Here is a 23,693-nt window from a genome sequence, read left to right on the forward strand (position 1 = left end):
TAGTTCATGTCGCACGGTGTCACTCTGCTGTGATCTGCAGTACTTCCTGAAACTAAGGTTTCAGGCTGCAAGGCTGTGGCTATTGCTACTTCATCGCAGGCAAAGAATAGTTTTAATCATACAAAACAGCAATTAAATGCTTTCAACTGGGGAAAAAACGATGATGGGTTTAAACTAATAGAGTGAGAAAGTTCAGCACCATGGAGAGCGGTATAACTGTAAACAAGATAAATCATCCCAACATTACACAACTGTTTACTTAAACATGTGTAAAACTTGGGATCTTGGAACACTTTGCCTCAAGGTGTAAAACACACATTCTCAAAATAAGTCAGGAAGGATACAAAATATATTACAACCAGTTTTCTGTGATACTGAGTGGCAACATGTCGTCGCTTTGAAGTGTACTCAGACGATCATGGAAAGTAGTTACTGCAAGAAGCAGATACATTTGGAAGCAGTTATAGCTATTTATTGCATCATTTATGTTGAAGTAGTACCGTATCTCTTGAATCGTATAAGCAATCAGGAAAATTAAATATGTTTGATCAAAAGCACTGTAAAGTTTCAAAAGTACGCAGCACAAATGGCCTACCTTGTCTTTGGTGGGTAAAGTCTGAGTCCTGGTAAAAGTGTCTCCTCCATTAATACTGATCAGTTCTCCATCTACAGGCGGAAACGGAGCGGGGAAAACCACTACGTCACTCTTGAGCGTGTCTGAGCTGAAGCAGACGTCATACTGCTGAGTAGCTTTAGAGTAAGACCAGCTCCCGTCAGGGTGGGTGGTGATCATTGGGGCCCCGTACCTGCTGAAACTGCTGTCTGTCCTGTGACATTTGACAGCTATTAAACTGATGAGACTCAGTAGAAAAATCACTGAGACCGACGCAATGGCGATGAGCAGATAGAGGTTTAAAGCAGAGAAGCTGTCCTCCTTTATGGGCACATGTCTGAACTGAGTCTGGATGTCAGCTGTGCTCTCAACCACCACCACCTCAATAGACACAGTAGCTGACAGGGAGGGTTCTCCGTTATCAGAGACCAAGACCACCAAGGGGTGAGTTTTCAGGTCATTGTCACTCATTCTCCTCTTAGTCCTGATTTCCCCCGTGCTGGTTCCGATCCTGAACAGGTTGTTTCCTTTGGGTTCAGAGAGGTGATAAGAAAGCAGCGCATTGTATCCAGAGTCTGCGTCTACAGCCCTGATCTTTGCCACAAAGTATCCCGCTTCAGCAGAGTAGGGGATGCTCTCACTGTTAACGGAGCCGTGTTCAGAATAGGGCGCGAGAACCGAGGGACTGTTGTCATTCTCATCCAGGATAAAAACATTGACGGTCACGTTGCTGCTGAGCGGAGGAACACCAGAGTCTGTGGCCTGAACTTTAAACTGAAAGGTTTTTAACTCCTCGAAGTTAAATGACTGCAGACTGACTATATCTCCTGTCTCTGAGTTGATGTTTACAACTGAGGAAATTGGGATATTTTTTGGAGAAATATCTAACAGTGTGTAAGTCAGCTTTGCATTACTGTCCAAATCAGCATCAGAAGCATTTATTGTATGGATAATGGATCCTGTTGGACTGTTTTCTTTCACATAAACATTAATCACAGGCTCCATGAAACGAGGAGCGTTATCATTGACATCAGAAACATGAACAGTAATGACCCTGATGCTGGACAGAGGGGGACTTCCCTCATCTGTGGCTGTAATGGTGACATTATAAACAGAAGTGTTTTCTCTGTCCAGTGGTCCATCTACTACTAATGAATAATCATTTTTGTAATTGGGCTTTAGTTTAAAGGGAACAGACCCCTCTACTTTACAGTTAGCTGCACCATTGTTGCCTCCATCTTTATCACCCACTGTAATAAAAGCAACTATTGTTCCACGCTCTGCATCTTCTTTTACAGGGGTCATCAGTGACGTCACTGATATTTCTGGGGCGTTGTCGTTCACATCGATTATCTCTATCAACAATTTAGCATGTGCACTACGAGGAGACATACCTTGATCCATTGCTTGAACTCTAACTTCATAAGCAGGCGTCTCCTCATAGTCTAATGTTCCCTTCACAGTAATTTCTCCAGTTTCTGAATTAAGATCAAAAATATTAGACGGATCAATATTACCCCGTTTGATAAATGTATACCGGATCTTACCGTTAATGCCCTCGTCTAAATCTGTTGCATTTAACTTAATCACAAGTGTCCCAGGGGTTGCGTTTTCTTTGACGCGGACCTTATATAGAGATTTACTGAAAGTCGGAATGTTGTCATTAACGTCGACAACATTAACGGTTAACTGTAATGTCCCTGATCTAGGCGGCTTTCCTCCATCTACAGCGGTCAGGAGAAGTTTAATTACTGGCTGTTTCTCTCTATCTAAAGCTTTCTGCAGCACCAGCTCGGCAGACACATCGTGCTCTCCACCGCTCTGCACATCCAGCGAGAAATGTTCATTCTGGCTCAGCTTATAGTTCGTCACTGTGTTGCTGCCGGTGTCTGCATCCACTGCTACCGGGAGAAAATATCTCTCTCCTGGTGACGATGATTCGGAGATGTTTAGTACATGCGATTGTTCCACAAAAGAAGGCGAGTTATCATTGATATCAAGAACATTCACTTCGATTCGTTGTATATCCATTGGATTGTTTAAAGCGCCTTGTATTTTGATCGAGCATTTTACTACATGCGGACAAAGCTCTTCTCTGTCTATTCTCTCTTGAACCAGGAGGTTTCCATTCCGCAAATTCACGTGAAAATATTTCTTACTGTAACTAGAAACAATACGCAGATCCCTCGTTTCTAGCTCCTGCACGTTGATGTTTAAATCCTTTGCGAGATTCCCCACTACGGTGCCTTTGTTCACCTCTTCAGAAATGGAGTAAGACAACTGCGATGCAGACCCGTCACAAAGACAAAGCAGAGCAGTGATACAAATCCAGCCATATCCATTTTGTCGTCGCACATACATCGTTGATGTGGTAGAAGATATTAACCCAACAGCTCATTTATCCACAGAGTAAGACTTTCCATCTAAAGCAGTATTGTTCTCTTCTCGCTCTTGCCCGTCTCTTCCCAACACCACCGAGTGTCTAAAGTATAGTGGCCTATGACGTCCCCATACTAAAGGGAGGAGTTTCAAATGAAACGGTCAGATCCACGGTCTCCAGCGACATCATGTGGATAATAGTGCACGAATGCACATCAAAAGACCCTCATGTCTTTCGCAATGTTTCAAATACAGTGCATCCTGGCAAGTTTAGGATTCAAGTGTGCTAGAGAATAACTGTAAATATTGATGATACATTAATAAACACTAACCTTTCAGCATGTAAACATATTATTCACGATGGAAAAAACCCCAGGTTATATTTTAATGGAACGAGGAGCTGGTGGGAAGTTCAAATGATGTAATCGGTTGTATTTGGCGGATAAAAAGAAAATAAAGGGGGAAAAAAGACTAATCAAATCGGTCACTTACAGCTGTTAAATTTACAGATGAGCTAAATTGACAAAACCAGAGTTATATCAGATAAAATAAGTCATTAAAAAACACGGTGTTCAAATCCATTGAATTCTCTTTCAGTACCATGGAGAGCGCTGTCAAATCGAGTCTTTGAAAAAAAATACCTTTGACTTGTTAATTGTTTCTCAGATTAACTCAGTGTTAAGATCTTAAGGACAGAATGATTTTTCCTCTGCAATTCGCAATTTGATTTTGATCATGTTTATAATCTAGTGTATGGAGTGATTTAAAAAAGAAATCGACTTTCCTGAACTTTGCCACACAGTCAACTAAAGATAAAAGCAAAACACTTGGCTTCTTTCAACGTGTAATGGACCATGACACAATATGCATTTATGCCCAAAAATATATATTTGTGCGTGGTGCTTAATCGGAAATGTGTGAAACCTGTGGTCACAAATAACATTTCATGCACGCTTGTATGAAATGTTATATGTTATTCCACGCAGTGAGTGAAAACAATTGCATTTCAGGCAACGTCACCTTGGTGCTGGATTAAATATGCAAGAATAACCTACCTTCTCTTTAGTAGGTAATGTTTGAGTCCTGGTAAAAGTGTCTCCTCCATTAATACTGATCAGCTCCCCATCTACAGGCGGAAACGGAGCGGGGAAAACCACTACGTCACTCTTGAGCGTGTCTGAGCTGAAGCAGACGTCATACTGCTGAGTAGCTTTAGAGTAAGACCAGCTCCCGTCAGGGTGGGTGGTGATCATTGGGGCCCCGTACCTGCTGAAACTGCTGTCTGTCCTGTGACATTTGACAGCTATTAAACTGATGAGACTCAGTAGAAAAATCACTGAGACCGACGCAATGGCGATGAGCAGATAGAGGTTTAAAGCAGAGAAGCTGTCCTCCTTTATGGGCACATGTCTGAACTGAGTCTGGATGTCAGCTGTGCTCTCAACCACCACCACCTCAATAGACACAGTAGCTGACAGGGAGGGTTCTCCGTTATCAGAGACCAAGACCACCAAGGGGTGAGTCTTCAGGTCATTGTCACTCATTCTCCTCTTAGTCCTGATTTCCCCCGTGCTGGTTCCGATCCTGAACAGGTTGTTTCCTTTGGGTTCAGAGAGGTGATAAGAAAGCAGCGCATTGTATCCAGAGTCTGCGTCTACAGCCCTGATCTTTGCCACAAAGTATCCCGCTTCAGCAGAGTAGGGGATGCTCTCACTGTTAACGGAGCCGTGTTCAGAATAGGGCGCGAGAACCGAGGGACTGTTGTCATTCTCATCCAGGATAAAAACATTGACAGTCACGTTGCTGCTGAGCGGAGGAACACCAGAGTCTGTGGCCTGAACTTTAAACTGAAAGGTTTTTAACTCCTCGAAGTTAAAAGACTGTAAACTGACTATATCTCCTGTCTCTGAGTTGATGTTTACAACTGAGGAAATTGGGATATTTTTAGGAGAACTGTCTAACAGTGTGTAAGTCAACTTTGCATTACTGTCCAAATCAGCATCAGAAGCATTTATTGTATGAATAGTAGAACCTGTTGGACTGTTTTCTTTCACATAAACATTAATCACAGGCTCCATGAAACGAGGAGCGTTATCATTGACATCAGAAACATGAACAGTAATGACCCTGATGCTGGACAGAGGGGGACTTCCCTCATCTGTGGCTGTAATGGTGACATTATAATCAGAAGTGTTTTCTCTGTCCAGTGGTCCATCTACTACTAATGAATAATCATTTTTGTAATTGGACTTTAGTTTAAAGGGAACAGACCCCTCTACTTTACAGTTAGCTGCACCATTGTTGCCTCCATCTTTATCACTCACTGTAACTAAAGCAGCTATTGTCCCACGCTCAGCGTCCTCTCTTACTGGGGTCATCAGTGACGTCACTGATATTTCAGGGGCATTGTCATTAGCATCGATTATCTCTATCAATAGTTTAGCATGGGCACTACGAGGAACAGGACCTTGGTCCATTGCTTGAACTCTAACTTCATAAGCAGGCGTCTCCTCATAGTCTAATGTTCCCTTCACAGTAATTTCTCCAGTTTCTGAATTCAGATCAAAAATAATTGATGGATCAATATTACCCCGTTTGTTAAAGAAATACAGGATCTTACTGTTCATGCCCTCGTCTGAATCTGTCGCATTCAACTTAATCACAATTGTACCGGGAGTCGCATTTTCTTTGACGCGCACTTTATAAAGTGATTTACTAAAGGTGGGTATATTATCATTGACATCTATTACATTAATAATTATTTGTAATGAACCAGATCTAGGTGGTTTTCCTCCGTCTATGGCCGTTAATAGGAGCGTGATTACCGACTGTTTCTCTCGATCTAAAGCTTTGTGCAGCACTAACTCAGCAGACACGCCGTGTTCTCCACCGCTCTGCACATCCAGCGAGAAATGTTCATTTTGGCTCAGCTTGTAGGTCTTAACTGTGTTGCTGCCGATGTCTGAATCCACTGCTACTGGAAGAAGATATCGCTCTCCCTCTAAGGATGATTCAGAAATGTTCAGAGAATATGTTTTTTCAATAAAAACAGGAGAGTTGTCGTTTATATCTAAAACATTAACCTCTATGCGCTGTACGCTCATTGGGTTGTTTAAAACAGCCTGTATTCTTAAAAAGCATTTTACCACATTGGGGCAAAGCTCTTCTCGGTCTATTCTGTCGTCGACAAAGATGTTCCCGGTCCGCAAATTCACGTCAAAATATTTCTTACTGTAACTCGAAACAATGCGTAGATCTCTGTTTTCTAGTTCCTGTACATTGAGGTTTAAATCCTTTGCGATATTCCCCACGACCGTGCCTTTGTTTGCCTCCTCGGAAACGGAGTAAGATAACTGCGAAGCAGCCCCGTCACAAAGACAAAGAAACAAAATAATGCCAATCCAGATGCGTCCCTTTTCCCGTCGAATACACATTGTCGTTGTAACAAAGGAGCAGAACCTAGTTGATCATTTATCCCCAGCACTGATATTTCCATCCAGTGTAATATTGTTGTGTGGTAACTCCTGCCCTTCCCGTCATGGCACCTTCGATGGGTGGACTAATGGCTGATGACGATTCATTTTTCCCATGCAAAGAGGAGGAGTTTTGGACATACGGACACATTCATGTCTGCGGTCTCCTGCGACCTCATGTGGTCAATCGTAGTTTAGCAGTGCATAAACCAGTATTTATAACAAATGATTAGGTTTGTGAAAATGAACAAACCCGATATTAGCGGCTTAACGTGTTATTAAGACATACGTTATGTTATAATGCACATACATGCAATTGTATGACCTGATGGCCATATTTCACAAGTAATGTATAAACAACTAATCATCAACTAAAAGTATGACTGATTAATACAGGGTGGTAAAGAAACCACACAATATTAACACAAGTTATATCACCGTGGAGAGCACATTTACACTACAGATAGTTTCAGGAATTATTGCAGATCATAGCAGAGTGACACCAGCGACATGACCTAGGTTTCAGGCTGCAGGGCTGTGGCTATTGCTACTTCATTGTAGGCAAAGAAGTTTCCATCATGCAAAACAGCAATACAGTGTTTTCATCTGGGGGAAAAACAATGGGGGGTTTCAACTAAAAGACAGAGTGACAGAGTTCAGCACCATGGAGAGCGGTATAACTGTAAACAAGATAAATCATCCCAACATTTCACAACTGTTTACTTAAACATGTGTAAAACTTGGGATCTTGGAACACATTGCCTCAAGGTGAAAGTAGTAACTGCAACAAGCAGATACATTTGGAAGCGGTTATAGATATTCATTGCATCATTTATGTTGAAACTACTGTATGTCTTGATACTTATAAGATATCAGGAAAATGAATTATGTTTGATCAAAAGCACTGTAAAGTTTCAAAAGCACTCAGCACAAATGGCCTACCTTGTCTTTGGTGGGTAAAGTCTGAGTCCTGGTAAAAGTGTCTCCTCCATTAATACTGATCAGCTCCCCATCTACAGGCGGAAACGGAGCGGGGAAAACCACTACGTCACTCTTGAGCGTGTCTGAGCTGAAGCAGACGTCATACTGCTGAGTAGCTTTAGAGTAAGACCAGCTCCCGTCAGGGTGGGTGGTGATCATTGGGGCCCCGTACCTGCTGAAACTGCTGTCTGTCCTGTGACATTTGACAGCTATTAAACTGATGAGACTCAGTAGAAAAATCACTGAGACCGACGCAATGGCGATGAGCAGATAGAGGTTTAAAGCAGAGAAGCTGTCCTCCTTTATGGGCACATGTCTGAACTGAGTCTGGATGTCAGCTGTGCTCTCAACCACCACCACCTCAATAGACACAGTAGCTGACAGGGAGGGTTCTCCGTTATCAGAGACCAAGACCACCAAGGGGTGAGTTTTCAGGTCATTGTCACTCATTCTCCTCTTAGTCCTGATTTCCCCCGTGCTGGTTCCGATCCTGAACAGGTTGTTTCCTTTGGGTTCAGAGAGGTGATAAGAAAGCAGCGCGTTGTATCCAGAGTCTGCGTCTACAGCCCTGATCTTTGCCACAAAGTATCCCGCTTCAGCAGAGTAGGGGATGCTCTCACTGTTAACGGAGCCGTGTTCAGAATAGGGCGCGAGAACCGAGGGACTGTTGTCATTCTCATCCAGGATAAAAACATTGACAGTCACGTTGCTGCTGAGCGGAGGAACACCAGAGTCTGTGGCCTGAACTTTAAACTGAAAGGTTTTTAACTCCTCGAAGTTAAAAGCCTGCAGACTGACTATATCTCCTGTTTCTGAGTTGATGTTTACAACTGAGGAAATTGGGATATTTTTAGGAGAACTGTCTAACAGTGTGTAAGTCAACTTTGCATTACTGTCCAAATCAGCATCAGAAGCATTTATTGTATGGATAATGGATCCTGTTGGACTATTTTCTTTCACATAAACATTAATCACAGGCTCCATGAAACGAGGAGCGTTATCATTGACATCAGAAACATGAACAGTAATGACCCTGATGCTGGACAGAGGGGGACTTCCTTCATCTGTGGCTGTAATGGTGACATTATAAACAGAAGTGTTTTCTCTGTCCAGTGGTCCATCTACTACTAATGAATAATCATTTTTGTAATTGGACTTTAGTTTAAAGGGAACAGACCCCTCTACTTTACAGTTAGCTGCACCATTGTTTCCTCCATCTTTATCACCCACTGTAATAAAAGCAACTATTGTCCCACGCTCAGCGTCCTCTCTTACTGGGGTCATCAGTGACGTCACTGATATTTCAGGAGCATTGTCATTTGCATCGATTATCTCTATCAATAGTTTAGCATGGGCACTACGAGGAGACGTGCCTTGATCCATTGCTTGAACTCTAATTTCATAAGCAGGCGTCTCCTCATAGTCTAATGTTCCCTTCACAGTAATTTCTCCAGTTTCTGAATTCAGATCAAAAATAATTGATGGATCAATATTACCTCGCTTGTTAAAGGAATACAGGATCTTACTGTTCATGCCCTCGTCTGAATCTGTCGCATTTAACTTAATCACAATTGTACCGGGAGTCGCATTTTCTTTGACGCGCACTTTATAAAGTGATTTACTAAAGGTGGGTATATTATCATTGACATCTATTACATTAATAATTATTTGTAATGAACCTGATTTAGGTGGTTTTCCTCCGTCTATGGCCGTTAATAGGAGCGTGATTACCGACTGTTTCTCTCGATCTAAAGCTTTGTGCAGCACTAACTCAGCAGACACGCCGTGTTCTCCACCGCTCTGCACATCCAGCGAGAAATGCTCATTTTGGCTCAGCTTGTAGGTCTTAACTGTGTTGCTGCCTATGTCTGAATCCACTGCTACTGGAAGAAGATATCGCTCTCCCTCTAAGGATGATTCAGAAATGTTCAGAGAATATGTTTTTTCAATAAAAACTGGAGAGTTGTCGTTTATATCTAAAACATTAACCTCTATGCGCTGTACGCTCATTGGGTTGTTTAAAACAGCCTGTATTCTTAAAAAGCATTTTACCACATTGGGGCAAAGCTCTTCTCTGTCTATTCTGTCGTCGACAAAGATGTTCCCGGTCCGCAAATTCACGTCAAAATATTTCTTACTGTAACTCGAAACAATGCGTAGATCTCTGTTTTCTAGTTCCTGTACATTGAGGTTTAAATCCTTTGCGATATTCCCCACGACCGTGCCTTTGTTTGCCTCCTCGGAAACGGAGTAAGATAACTGCGAAGCAGCCCGGTCACAAAGACAAAGAAACAAAATAATGCCAATCCAGATGCGTCCCTTTTCCCGTCGAATACACATTGTCGTTGTAACAAAGGAGCAGAACCTAGTTGATCATTTATCCCCAGCACTGATATTTCCATCCAGTGTAATATTGTTGTGTGGTAACTCCTGCCCTTCCCGTCACGGCACCTTCGATGGGTGGACTAATGGCTGATGACGATTCATTTTTCCCATGCAAAGAGGAGGAGTTTTGGACATACGGACACATTCATGTCTGCGGTCTCCTGCGACCTCATGTGGTCAGTCGTAGTTTAGCAGTGCATAAACCAGTATTTATAACAAATGATTAGGTTTGTGAAAATGAACAAACCCGATATTAGCGGCCTAACGTGTTATTTAGACATACGTTATGTTATAATGCACATACATGCAATTGTATTACCTGATGGCCATATTTCACAAGTAATGTATAAACAACTAATCATCAACTAAAAGTATGACTGATTAATACAGGGTGGTAAAGAAACCACACAATATTAACACAAGTTATATCACCGTGGAAAGCACATTTATACTACAGATAGTTTCAGGAAGTATTGCAGATCATAGCAGAGTGACACCAGCGACATGAACTAGGTTTCAGGCTGCAGGGCTGTGGCTATTGCTACTTCATTGCAATAGTTGTAATCATACAAAACAGCAATGAAATGCTTTCAACTGGGGAAAAAAAAACGATGGTGGGTTTAAACTAATAGACAGAGTGACAGAGTTCAGCACCATGGAGAGCGGTATAACACTACTATCTGTAAACAAGACAAATCATCCCAACATTACACAACTGTTTACTTAAACATGTGTAAAACTTGGGATCTTGGAACACATTGCCTCAAGGTGTGAAATGTTCTCAACATAAGTCAGGAAGGATACAAAATATATTACAACCAGTTTTCTGTGATACTGAGTAGCAACATGTCGCTTTGAAGTGTACTCAGACGATCATGGAAATTAGTTACTGCAACAAGCAGATACATTTGGAAGCAGTTATAGCTATTTATTGCATCATTTATGTTGAAGTAGTACTGTATCTCTTGAATCGTATAAGCAATCAGGAAAATGAAATATGTTTGATCAAAAGCACTGAAAAGTTTCAAAAGCACTCAGAACAAATTGCCTACCTTGTCTTTGGTGGGTAAAGTCTGAGTCCTGGTAAAAGTGTCTCCTCCATTGATACTGATCAACTCCCCATCTACAGGCGGAAACGGAGCGGGGAAAACCACTACGTCACTCTTGAGCGTGTCTGAGCTGAAGCAGACGTCATACTGCTGAGTAGCTTTAGAGTAAGACCAGCTCCCGTCAGGGTGGGTGGTGATCATTGGGGCCCCGTACCTGCTGAAACTGCTGTCTGTCCTGTGACATTTGACAGCTATTAAACTGATGAGACTCAGTAGAAAAATCACTGAGACCGACGCAATGGCGATGAGCAGATAGAGGTTTAAAGCAGAGAAGCTGTCCTCCTTTATGGGCACATGTCTGAACTGAGTCTGGATGTCAGCTGTGCTCTCAACCACCACCACCTCAATAGACACAGTAGCTGACAGGGAGGGTTCTCCGTTATCAGAGACCAAGACCACCAAGGGGTGAGTTTTCAGGTCATTGTCACTCATTCTCCTCTTAGTCCTGATTTCCCCCGTGCTGGTTCCGATCCTGAACAGGTTGTTTCCTTTGGGTTCAGAGAGGTGATAAGAAAGCAGCGCATTGTATCCAGAGTCTGCGTCTACAGCCCTGATCTTTGCCACAAAGTATCCCGCTTCAGCAGAGTAGGGGATGCTCTCACTGTTAACGGAGCCGTGTTCAGAATAGGGCGCGAGAACCGAGGGACTGTTGTCATTCTCATCCAGGATAAAAACATTGACAGTCACGTTGCTGCTGAGCGGAGGAACACCAGAGTCTGTGGCCTGAACTTTAAACTGAAAGGTTTTTAACTCCTCGAAGTTAAAAGCCTGCAGACTGACTATATCTCCTGTTTCTCTATTTATGTTTACAACCGATGAAATTGGGATATTTTTTGGAGAACTGTCTAATAACGTGTAGGTCAACTTTGCATTACTGTCCAAATCTGGATCAAAAGCATTCATTTTATGAATAGTAGAACCTGTTGGACTGTTTTCTTTCACATAAACATTAATCACAGGCTCCATGAAACGAGGAGCGTTATCATTGACATCAGAAACATGAACAGTAATGACCCTGATGCTGGACAGAGGGGGACTTCCCTCATCTGTGGCTGTAATGGTGACATTATAATCAGAAGTGTTTTCTCTGTCCAGTGGTCCATCTACTACTAATGAATAATCATTTTTATAATTGGACTTTAGTTTAAAGGGAACAGACCCCTCTACTTTACAGTTAGCTGCACCATTGTTGCCTCCATCTTTATCACTCACTGTAACTAAAGCAACTATTGTCCCACGATCTGCATCTTCTTTTACTGGGGTCATCAGTGACGTCACTGATATTTCTGGGGCGTTGTCATTAACATCGATTATCTCTATCAATAGTTTAGCATTTGCACTACGAGGAGACGTGCCTTGATCCATTGCCTGGACTCTAACTTCATAAGCAGGCGTCTCCTCATAGTCTAATGTTCCCTTCACGGTAATTTCTCCAGTTTCTGAATTCAGATTAAAAATATCAGATGGATCAATATTGCCTCGCTTGATTAAGGAATAGACGATCTTGCCGTTCATTCCCTCATCTAAATCTGTTGCATTTAACTTTATTACGAGTGTCCCGGGATTCGCATTTTCTCTGACATGCACTTTATAAAGAGATCTGCTAAAAATGGGTGTATTATCGTTTGCATCGTTCACATTAACATTGATTTGTAGTGAACCAGATCTAGGTGGTTTTCCTCCGTCTATGGCCGTTAATAGGAGCGTGATAACCGACTGTTTCTCTCGATCTAAAGCTTTGTGCAGCACTAACTCAGCAGACACACTGTGTTCTCCACCGCTCTGTACGTCAAGCGAGAAATGTTCATTCTGGCTCAGCTTGTAGGTCTTAACTGTGTTGCTGCCGATGTCTGAATCCACTGCTACTGGAAGAAGATATCTCTCTCCCGGTGACATTGATTCTGAAATATTTAACCAATAGGAATGTTCAACGAAGTCTGGCGAGTTATCATTGATATCTAAAACGTTTATCTCAATGCGGTGCACATTCATCGGGTTGCTCAGGACAGCCTGTATTCTGAGGGAGCATTGCGCCGTGTTTGGACAAAGCTCTTCTCTGTCTATTCTGTCGTCAACAAAGAGGTTCCCGGTCCGCAAATTCACGTCAAAATATTTCTTACTGTAACTCGAAACAATACGCAGATCTCTGTTCTCTAGTTCATGTACGTTGATGTTTAAATCCTTAGCGATATTCCCCACGACCGTGCCTTTGTTTGCCTCCTCGGAAACGGAGTAAGATAACTGCGAAGTAGATCCATCACAAAGACAAAGCAGTATGACAATATGAATCCAGGCATATTCCTCAAATCCCATCCTTGATGAACGATGCATTATCATTTATGTCCACTTCATATGAATCCGTCATAAACACGAACATCCACCAGCAACAACCCTTCTCGCCAAAATACAACCCCACTCTGTCTAAACCTGGCTATAGTGACGTTTTCAGACTTCCCGTGCAGGGAGGTGTTTTACAAATACTCCAGCAAATATAGCTGTGGTCTCGAGCGACATCATGTGGTAAACGATACACAGAACAATACACATGAAAAAAATGTTATTTATTTGCCCGTATATACCTTTTAAAAATGTAATCACACAAACGTTAATGGGTCTTAAAACTGTTATAAAGTATAACTGATGTAGTTTATTGGGGAAAACAGTAAATTATAGCCTATTCAAAGGAATTTCAATCTTTTAGGCTGGCCAATATGGATTCAATTCTACCAATAATAAAATGAAATAGAAATAATAATTACATTAAAGTCAATCATGTTATTCCTACATGAATTCAAACATATTAATCTTATTTTTAATTTTATTTCAATACCCTATAGCGGCCAGATAACTCACAAAATGACAGGGGTTGCGTAGAACGGTTTCAGCACCAAGGAGAGTGCTCTATTCAGGGTGTTATTTTGAAATGATTCTTTCAAATATTGCCATCTCGGGATCTTAAAATGTGCTCTGTTAGATATTACCATATAGGTAGCTGAATTCTATAACTTATTGGAATCCATTTTTGTTCATTCATGCTCATGTGAACATATTTTATTACTATTTGTATTGTTCTTTCAAGGTATTGTGCCTAACAACATCTGGCAAGGGGACTGCCAATGTAAATCAGCCCTGGCTGCAATTGGGTACAACCACATCCCATCCGCTTTAGAAAGGAATGCTGAACACTGTCCTCCTGAAAATAAATGAATTGAAATTGAAACGGCGAACCCCGTTGTTATGACACTTTCGGAGGTCTAGGATGCTTGTACTTAGATTGCTTTGTTTTCAGGTCCAGTTGTATATGCACAATTATAGAGGAAACGGTAAAATGTGACAATAGTGGAAATTGTAAAGCAAAATAAACTAAAGCACACATACCTTTTCTTTAGTGGGTAAAGTCTGGGTTCTGGTAAAAGTGTCTCCTCCATTAATACTGATCAGTTCCCCATCTACAGGCGGAAACGGAGCGGGGAAAACCACTACGTCACTCTTGAGCGTGTCTGAGCTGAAGCAGACGTCATACTGCTGAGTAGCTTTAGAGTAAGACCAGCTCCCGTCAGGGTGGGTGGTGATCATTGGGGCCCCGTACCTGCTGAAACTGCTGTCTGTCCTGTGACATTTGACAGCTATTAAACTGATGAGACTCAGTAGAAAAATCACTGAGACCGACGCAATGGCGATGAGCAGATAGAGGTTTAAAGCAGAGAAGCTGTCCTCCTTTATGGGCACATGTCTGAACTGAGTCTGGATGTCAGCTGTGCTCTCAACCACCACCACCTCAATAGACACAGTAGCTGACAGGGAGGGTTCTCCGTTATCAGAGACCAAGACCACCAAGGGGTGAGTTTTCAGGTCATTGTCACTCATTCTCCTCTTAGTCCTGATTTCCCCCGTGCTGGTTCCGATCCTGAACAGGTTGTTTCCTTTGGGTTCAGAGAGGTGATAAGAAAGCAGCGCATTGTATCCAGAGTCTGCGTCTACAGCCCTGATCTTTGCCACAAAGTATCCCGCTTCAGCAGAGTAGGGGATGCTCTCACTGTTAACGGAGCCGTGTTCAGAATAGGGCGCGAGAACCGAGGGACTGTTGTCATTCTCATCCAGGATAAAAACATTGACAGTCACGTTGCTGCTGAGCGGAGGAACACCAGAGTCTGTGGCCTGAACTTTAAACTGGAAGGTTTTTAACTCCTCGAAGTTAAAAGACTGTAAACTGACTATATCTCCTGTCTCTGAGTTGATGTTAACCATTGAGCCTATTGGAGAGCTACTGATTAACTGATACGTTGATTTTGCGTTTTCATTCATGTCTAAATCTGTCGTCGTCAGTGAATACATTGTAGTTCCTATCGGGTTGTTTTCTTTCACATAAATATCAATATGCGCATCCTGGAATCTAGGAGGGTTGTCATTGACATCAGAGACATGAACAGTAATAATGCTTGTGCTGGACAGAGAAGGAGTTCCTTCGTCTGTTGCTATAATCGATACATTATAATGGGAAACAGTCTCTCTGTCAAGAGGCCCGTCCACCAACAATGAATAATAATTTTTATAGTTGGATTTTAACTTGAATGGCACGGGACCTGTTAACTTACAGTTCGTTTGACCATTCTTCCCTCCGTCTTTATCAGTGATAGTCACCATAGCGACAGCCGTGCCTATTTCAGCGTCTTCTTTTACTGGACTCATGAGTGATGACACAGAGATTTCTGGAGCATTATCATTGACATCAATGACTTCAAATAAAACCTTGCAATGAGCACTGCGAGGAGGGGTGCCTTTGTCTCGTGCTTGAACACGAATCTCATATGCTTGGTTTTCCTCATAATCAATATTTCCGTTTACTGTTATTTCTCCAGTATTTTCATCCAGGGCAAATTTGTCGACAGGGTTTAAACGACCCCTTTCTGTAATAGAGTAAACTAGTTGGCCGTTTACTCCGCCGTCTAAATCAGTGGCTGTCAGTGTTAATAACGCTGTACCTATATTTGTATTTTCAACCACTTGGACCTTGTAGAGAGATTTACTGAACACGGGTGAATTATCATTTACGTCCAGTACATTAACTTTGATGTGCAGCGTCCCCGTTTTTTGAGGTTTCCCACCATCTATTGCAGTTAGCGTGAGTTCAATAACATCCTGTTTTTCTCGATCTAATGCCTTTTGCAGCACTAACTCTGCAGACACACTCTGGTCACCAGTGTCCTGTATATCTAAAGAGAAATATTCATTCACGTTTAATTTGTAAGTCTTCAATGAGTTGGCCCCTACGTCTGCGTCATGAGCTATAGGTAGTGGATACCGTTCCCCTGTGTATGAAGACTCATATATATCAATTGTGGTTATTTCCTCTAGAAATGACGGTGCATTGTCATTAATGTCATTAACCACAACTTCAATACGATGGAGGCTGCGAGGGTTACTCAGTATGGCCTCTACATTCAAAGAGCACTTTACTACATTAGGACAAAGCTCCTCCCGGTCTATTCTGTCGCTTACGAATAGTGCGCCAGTTTCATGATTTATGTCAAAATATCGTTTGCTATACTTAGAGTCGATCTGAAGGCCCGTGGATTCCAGTCGCTGAACATTGAGATTTAAATCCTTAGCTAGATTTCCCACTGCCGTCCCTTTGTCCACCTCCTCTGAAACGGTATAGGAAATCTGAGCCACGGACCAGTCGCAGAGACAAAGCAGAGTGAAAAACAGACGACCAATATTATCCCAATGCTCCCGAGCAGCCATCGTTGGTCAGACTAAAACAACGAATCCTGTTTTTTCCTTTTGGCCGATCCACGACCACTGGAAAAAAATATGTTTTATATATCCATTCTGGGTTACGATCGCCTCTCCTTAGGACTTCACTCGACTGTACGCTATCTCCACAAAGCACTGCCAGATGATGACGTTTATGTGTTCCGTCATGGATGGAGGAGGAGTTTCTCAACACTAAACACATGATTTTTTAGCATGGTCTCTAGCGACATCTCCTGACACTTTTGTATAAGAAATACACCAAAAAATATTCATGCTGAAGACAAATACTACAATTAATGATTTGTTTCTGGAAGACGCTCATAAGCTGTTTTTGCAGTTTGGTAAATCATTCTAGTTATTCCCTGACATAGTATTTAATACTTTATATCTCTTTTGTCTGTATTCAGTTACTCAACACAAGAACACATAACCTGCAAAAAGCACTAGAACCACGGACAGCACCCAGGTTATTAAAAGAGCAAAACAAGAACAAGATGTTTTCAGCACCATGGACAGCGGCTTGGTGCAGTCCGGCTGCATTTCATATACTTTACTGCAGTGGCCGCCGATGATACCATAAGAGTCAGGGGCAAGAGTTATTTTCTGTTGCACTTTAATAGGTTTTAACCCATCACCAAGTCCTCACTTTACACCCGCCAACTTTACGCTCAAAGCAGCATCAAACAATTGAGCATCAGTTTTTCGTGACAGAAAATAATAACAGGGGACGTACAGACAGCAACAAATTCCTTGTTACCAGCACTCTCAAAATCATAAGACTATGTAATTATCACTGCATATCGTGATTATATACGAGACAGTTATTCGTAACCTAAATGTTTCAAGACTTAAAACGTGCACGTGGCGTACGGATTTACAAAAATTAATGAAATAAAATTCATTGATTCAGCTTACCTTTTCTTTAGTAGGTAAAGTCTGAGTCCTGGTAAAGGTGTCTCCTCCATTAATACTGATCAGCTCCCCATCTACAGGCGGAAACGGAGCGGGGAAAACCACTACGTCACTCTTGAGCGTGTCTGAGCTGAAGCAGACGTCATACTGCTGAGTAGCTTTAGAGTAAGACCAGCTCCCGTCAGGGTGGGTGGTGATCATTGGGGCCCCGTACCTGCTGAAACTGCTGTCTGTCCTGTGACATTTGACAGCTATTAAACTGATGAGACTCAGTAGAAAAATCACTGAGACCGACGCAATGGCGATGAGCAGATAGAGGTTTAAAGCAGAGAAGCTGTCCTCCTTTATGGGCACATGTCTGAACTGAGTCTGGATGTCAGCTGTGCTCTCAACCACCACCACCTCAATAGACACAGTAGCTGACAGGGAGGGTTCTCCGTTATCAGAGACCAAGACCACCAAGGGGTGAGTTTTCAGGTCATTGTCACTCATTCTCCTCTTAGTCCTGATTTCCCCCGTGCTGGTTCCGATCCTGAACAGGTTGTTTCCTTTGGGTTCAGAGAGGTGATAAGAAAGCAGCGCATTGTATCCAGAGTCTGCGTCTACAGCCCTGATCTTTGCCACAAAGTATCCCGCTTCAGCAGAGTAGGGGATGCTCTCACTGTTAACGGAGCCGTGTTCAGAATAGGGCGCGAGAACCGAGGGACTGTTGTCATTCTCATCCAGGATAAAAACATTGACGGTCACGTTGCTGCTGAGCGGAGGAACACCAGAGTCTGTGGCCTGAACTTTAAACTGAAAGGTTTTTAACTCCTCGAAGTTAAATGACTGCAAACTTACTATATCTCCTGTCTCTGAGTTGATGTTAACCATTGAGCCTATTGGAGAGCTACTGATTAACTGATAAGTTGATTTTGCGTTTTCATTCAAGTCTAAATCTGTCGTCGTCAGTGAATACATTGTAGTTCCTATCGGGTTGTTTTCTTTCACATAAATATTAATATGCGCATCCTGGAATCTAGGAGGGTTGTCATTGACATCAGAGACATGAACAGTAATAATGCTTGTGCTGGACAGAGAAGGAGTTCCTTCGTCTGTTGCTATAATCGATACATTATAATGGGAAACAGTCTCTCTGTCAAGAGGCCCGTCCACCACCAATGAATAATAATTTTTATAGTTGGATTTTAACTTGAATGGCACGGGACCTGTTAACTTACAGTTCGTTTGACCATTCTTCCCTCCGTCTTTATCAGTGATAGTCACCATAGCGACAGCCGTGCCTATTTCAGCGTCTTCTTTTACTGGACTCATGAGTGATGACACAGAGATTTCTGGAGCATTATCATTGACATCAATGACTTCAAATAAAACCTTGCAATGAGCACTGCGAGGAGGGTTGCCCTTATCTCGTGCTTGAACACGAATCTCATATGCTTGGTTTTCCTCATAATCAATATTTCCGTTTACTGTTATTTCTCCAGTATTTTCATCCAGGGCAAATTTGTTGACAGGGTTTAAACGACCCCTTTCTGTATAAGAGTAAACAATTTGGCCATTTACACCGCTATCTAAATCAGTGGCTGTCAGTGTTAATAACGCTGTGCCAATATTTGTATTTTCAACCACTTGGACCTTGTAGAGAGATTTACTGAACACGGGTGAATTATCATTTACGTCCAGTACATTAACTTTCATGTGCAGCGTCCCCGTTTTTTGAGGTTTCCCACCATCTATTGCAGTTAGCGTGAGTTCAATAACATCCTGTTTTTCTCGATCTAATGCCTTTTGCAGCACTAACTCTGCCGACACACTCTGGTCACCAGTGTCCTGTATATCCAAAGAGAAATATTCATTCGCGTTTAATTTGTAAGTCTTCACTGAGTTGGCCCCTACGTCTGCGTCATGAGCTATAGGTAGAGGGTGTCTTTCGCCAATATATGAAGATTCCGACATGTCTATTATGGTAATCTCCTCTTGGAAAGACGGTGCATTGTCATTTATGTCATTAACCACAACTTCAATACGATGGAGGCTGCGAGGGTTACTCAGTATGGCCTCTACATTCAAAGAGCACTTTACTACATTAGGACAAAGCTCCTCCCGGTCTATTCTGTCGCTTACGAATAGTGCGCCAGTTTCATGATTTATGTCAAAATATCGTTTGCTATACTTAGAGTCGATCTGAAGGCCCGTGGATTCCAGTCGCTGAACATTGAGATTCAAATCCTTAGCTAGATTTCCCACTGCCGTCCCTTTGTCCACCTCCTCTGAAACGGTATAGGAAATCTGAGCCACGGACCAGTCGCAGAGACAAAGCAGAGTGAAAAACAGACGACCAATATTATCCCAACACTCCCGAGCAGCCATCGTTGGTCAGACTAAAACAACGAATCCTGTTTTTTTCCTTTTGGCCGATCCACGACCACTGGAAAAAAATATGTTTTATATATCCATTCTGGGTTACGATCGCCTCTCCTTAGGACTTCACTCGACTGTACGCTATCTCCACAAAGCACTGCCAGATGATGACGTTTATGTGTACCGTCATGGATGGAGGAGGAGTTTCTCAACACTAAACACATGATTTTTAGCATGGTCTCTAGCGACATCTCCTGACACTTTTGTATATAGCAATACACCAAAAAATACCCATGCTGAAGAATGATCTGATTTTGGAAGACTGTTCATAACAAACAATTGAGCAGTGTTTTTGCTTTGATGTTCTTGAACATAATATCTATAATTGTATATCTATTTTGTTTGTATTCAGTTACTGAACACGAGGAACTGAACAAGACGACATAATATAACCTGCAAAAGCACCAGGACCATGGACAGCACCCGAATTATTAAAATAACAAAGCAAGAACGAGATGTTTTCAGCACCATGGACAGTGGCTTGGTGCAGTCCGGCTGCATTTAATCTAATTTGCCGCAGATGATACCGTAAAACCCAGTGCTAGGATTGCAGTTCTGTTTCACTGAAATAGTTTTTTAAACCTTCGCCAAGTTCACACTTCTTAATACACCTGCCAACTTTCCAGTCAACGCAACAGCAAACCATTGTGCACCCGTTTTACGTGGCCGAAAAGAATGACAGGGGACGTACAGACAGCAACAAATCCCGAGTTACCAGCCCTCTCAAATTCATAACACTATGTAATTATCACTGCATATCGTGATTATATGTAGGTTAAAAGACTATTATTCCTATCTTAAATGTTTTAAGACTTAAAACTTGAATATGGCGTACATATTTGCAAAACAATAAAATTAACTGATTCAGCTTACCTTGTCTTTAGTAGGTAAAGTCTGAGTCCTGGTAAACGTGTCTCCTCCATTAATACTGATCAGTTCACCATCTACAGGCGGAAACGGAGCGGGGAAAACCACTACGTCACTCTTGAGCGTGTCTGAGCTGAAGCAGACGTCATACTGCTGAGTAGCTTTAGAGTAAGACCAGCTCCCGTCAGGGTGGGTGGTGATCATTGGGGCCCCGTACCTGCTGAAACTGCTGTCTGTCCTGTGACATTTGACAGCTATTAAACTGATGAGACTCAGTAGAAAAATCACTGAGACCGACGCAATGGCGATGAGCAGATAGAGGTTTAAAGCAGAGAAGCTGTCCTCCTTTATGGGCACATGTCTGAACTGAGTCTGGATGTCAGCTGTGCTCTCAACCACCACCACCTCAATAGACACAGTAGCTGACAGGGAGGGTTCTCCGTTATCAGAGACCAAGACCACCAAGGGGTGAGTTTTCAGGTCATTGTCACTCATTCTCCTCTTAGTCCTGATTTCCCCCGTGCTGGTTCCGATCCTGAACAGGTTGTTTCCTTTGGGTTCAGAGAGGTGATAAGAAAGCAGCGCATTGTATCCAGAGTCTGCGTCTACAGCCCTGATCTTTGCCACAAAGTATCCCGCTTCAGCAGAGTAGGGGATGCTCTCACTGTTAACGGAGCCGTGTTCAGAATAGGGCGCGAGAACCGAGGGACTGTTGTCATTCTCATCCAGGATAAAAACATTGACGGTCACGTTGCTGCTGAGCGGAGGAACACCAGAGTCTGTGGCCTGAACTTTAAACTGAAAGGTTTTTAACTCCTCGAAGTTAAATGACTGTAGACTGACTATATCTCCTGTCTCTGAGTTGATGTTTATCATTGTTGGAAGGGGCAGAGATTTACTATTACTGTCGAAAAACGAGTAGCTCACCTGACCATTGTTGCCGGCGTCAGCATCGGTTGCAGTCACTGTTTTAATCACTGTTCCTACCCTGCCATTTTCTTTCACGTACACGTTTATTACAGGTTCTGGGAAATACGGGGCATTGTCATTTACATCAGAAACGTGGACAGTAATGACACTGGTATTTGAAAGAGGTGGGCTCCCTTCATCTGTAGCTGAAATTGTCACATTGTAGTGAGGAGTCACCTCTCTGTCTAGTTGGCCATCGACCACTAATGAAAAATAATTTTTGTAATTTGACTCTAATTTGAACGGCACTGTGTTTAAAATCTCACATTTTACTTCGCCGTTTTTCCCACTGTCTTTGTCCAGAACGGAAACAAGTGCTATAGCCGTGCCTATACCAGCGTCTTCATTCACTGTGTTGAGAAGTGACGTCACGGTGATTTCAGGCGCATTGTCATTTACATCTATTACTTCCACCAGCACTTTACTATGAGCTGACATAGGAGGCTGGCCTTTGTCCCTTGCCTCGGCCCGGATCTCAAAAGCTTTTCTTTCTTCATAGTCGATTTTGCCTTTAACTGAAATGATCCCGGTGTCAGGATCAATTTTAAAGATATCCAGAATATGGTCCTGATCCTTGTTGCGTAGAGAATATACTATTTCACTATTTGGACCATCGTCGGCGTCGGTTGCATTTAAAGCAAAGATCGTCGTACCAATCGGAATATTTTCAAAAGTTTTAACTTTGTAGAGGGTGCTGTCGAATATTGGTGCATTGTCATTGATATCTAGTATATTTATTTCAATTTCTGATGTGCCTGAATTTGGGGGAGATCCCCCGTCTACCGCACTTAACAGGAGCTGTAGTGTTGGCTTTTTCTCCCTGTCTAAGGCTTTCTGCAGCACTAACTCTGGAGATATATCCTCCCCTCTCTTGTGCGTTGCCAGACTGAAGTATTCATTCGGGCTAAGCTTATACGCACTAACACCATTTTTCCCCACATCGCTGTCGGTTGCCTCAGACAATGCGAATCTGAATCCCGGCAAAGTGTTCTCTGCGATGTCCAGTATTTGTCTCTTTGTGTTAAAAGACGGGGAATGGTCATTCACATCTTTAATTTCTACCTCGATGCGGTAAAGCTTTAAGGGGTTATTTATCACAGCCTCTACGCTTACAGTGCATTTAGGTTCATCTGTGCAAAGCTCCTCTCGGTCTATCCTCTCGTTGACATACAGAAATCCGGTCTTTAGATTCACCTCGAAATATTTCCTCTTAGATCCTGTAACGATCTGAAACAGACGGGACTCCAAATCCTGCACATTTATGTTTAGATCCTTGGCAATATTTCCGACGTTAGTTCCCGGGTTTACTTCCTCCGAGACAGAGTAAGACAGCTGCCCAAACGCCGTTTCCAAGAAGCAGTCCAATAACAACAGCAGCAGATAGGTAACAATAGATCTCCTGCTTGTCGATAAAGACATAATTCCACCGAGGAAAGCCAAAGCAGACACCCACAACAGCGTTGCTATCGTGAAACGAAATGTGGAAAAATGTTAGGCGAAATAATTTTGACTTTCATATCTTTTTTAAGACAAACAATCCTCCGTGGCGTCCCTTCTCCTCTTGTGCTTCTTTGTGGTGAAGACCCACAGTCACTCTGTTTTTATTCTGGGCGGAGCCTTAACATTTCAGTGTCACGGTCTCGAGCGTCACTTTGTGGTAACTTTGATAAACTGCACAAGCAAGCTTGAAATACACAACCCCACTGAGACGCTTGACTCAAAAGGACTCAATAGTTATCAAGAGGGGCTTGATCCCTTAAAAAACACGCAATATTTCAATATATGTTTGTAGTCCGTATTTTAATTGCATTAAAAAGCATCCAACCA

At 42.4% G+C, this 23,693-nt stretch overlaps 1 protein-coding gene and 2 pseudogenes across 13 annotated transcripts in view; all 3 read right to left on the bottom strand.

Moving 5' to 3' along the window:
• Nucleotides 1-23,693, bottom strand: part of LOC146979825 (protocadherin alpha-C2-like) — a 195,880-nt gene that overhangs the window by 53,458 nt on the left and 118,729 nt on the right. Inside the window, exon 1 of one of the 12 annotated variants that reach the window (XM_085789798.1) lies at nucleotides 20,904-23,457. The exons of 7 other annotated variants lie outside the window; for them this stretch is intronic. In XM_085789798.1, coding sequence (XP_085645924.1) covers nucleotides 20,904-23,285 — 2,382 coding nt within the window. In that variant the 5' untranslated portion in view covers nucleotides 23,286-23,457. Of the gene's footprint in view, nucleotides 1-595; nucleotides 2,871-7,407; nucleotides 9,811-14,318; nucleotides 16,833-17,612; nucleotides 20,135-20,903; nucleotides 23,458-23,693 lie in introns of those variants that run through there. 4 more of the 12 variants (XM_085789791.1, XM_085789789.1, XM_085789787.1 and 1 more) reach the window with 4 other exon arrangements.
• LOC146979827 (protocadherin alpha-2 pseudogene) lies at nucleotides 3,477-6,696 on the bottom strand (annotated as a pseudogene).
• Nucleotides 10,762-13,495, bottom strand: LOC146979828 (protocadherin alpha-2 pseudogene; annotated as a pseudogene). Its single transcript, XR_015036912.1, has one exon. The product of XR_015036912.1 is annotated as a protocadherin alpha-2 pseudogene (transcript).

Source organism: Trachurus japonicus, chromosome 10, assembly GCF_045865225.1.
Source record: "Trachurus japonicus isolate A0001 chromosome 10, Traja_1.0".
NCBI lineage: Eukaryota > Metazoa > Chordata > Actinopteri > Carangiformes > Carangidae > Trachurus > Trachurus japonicus.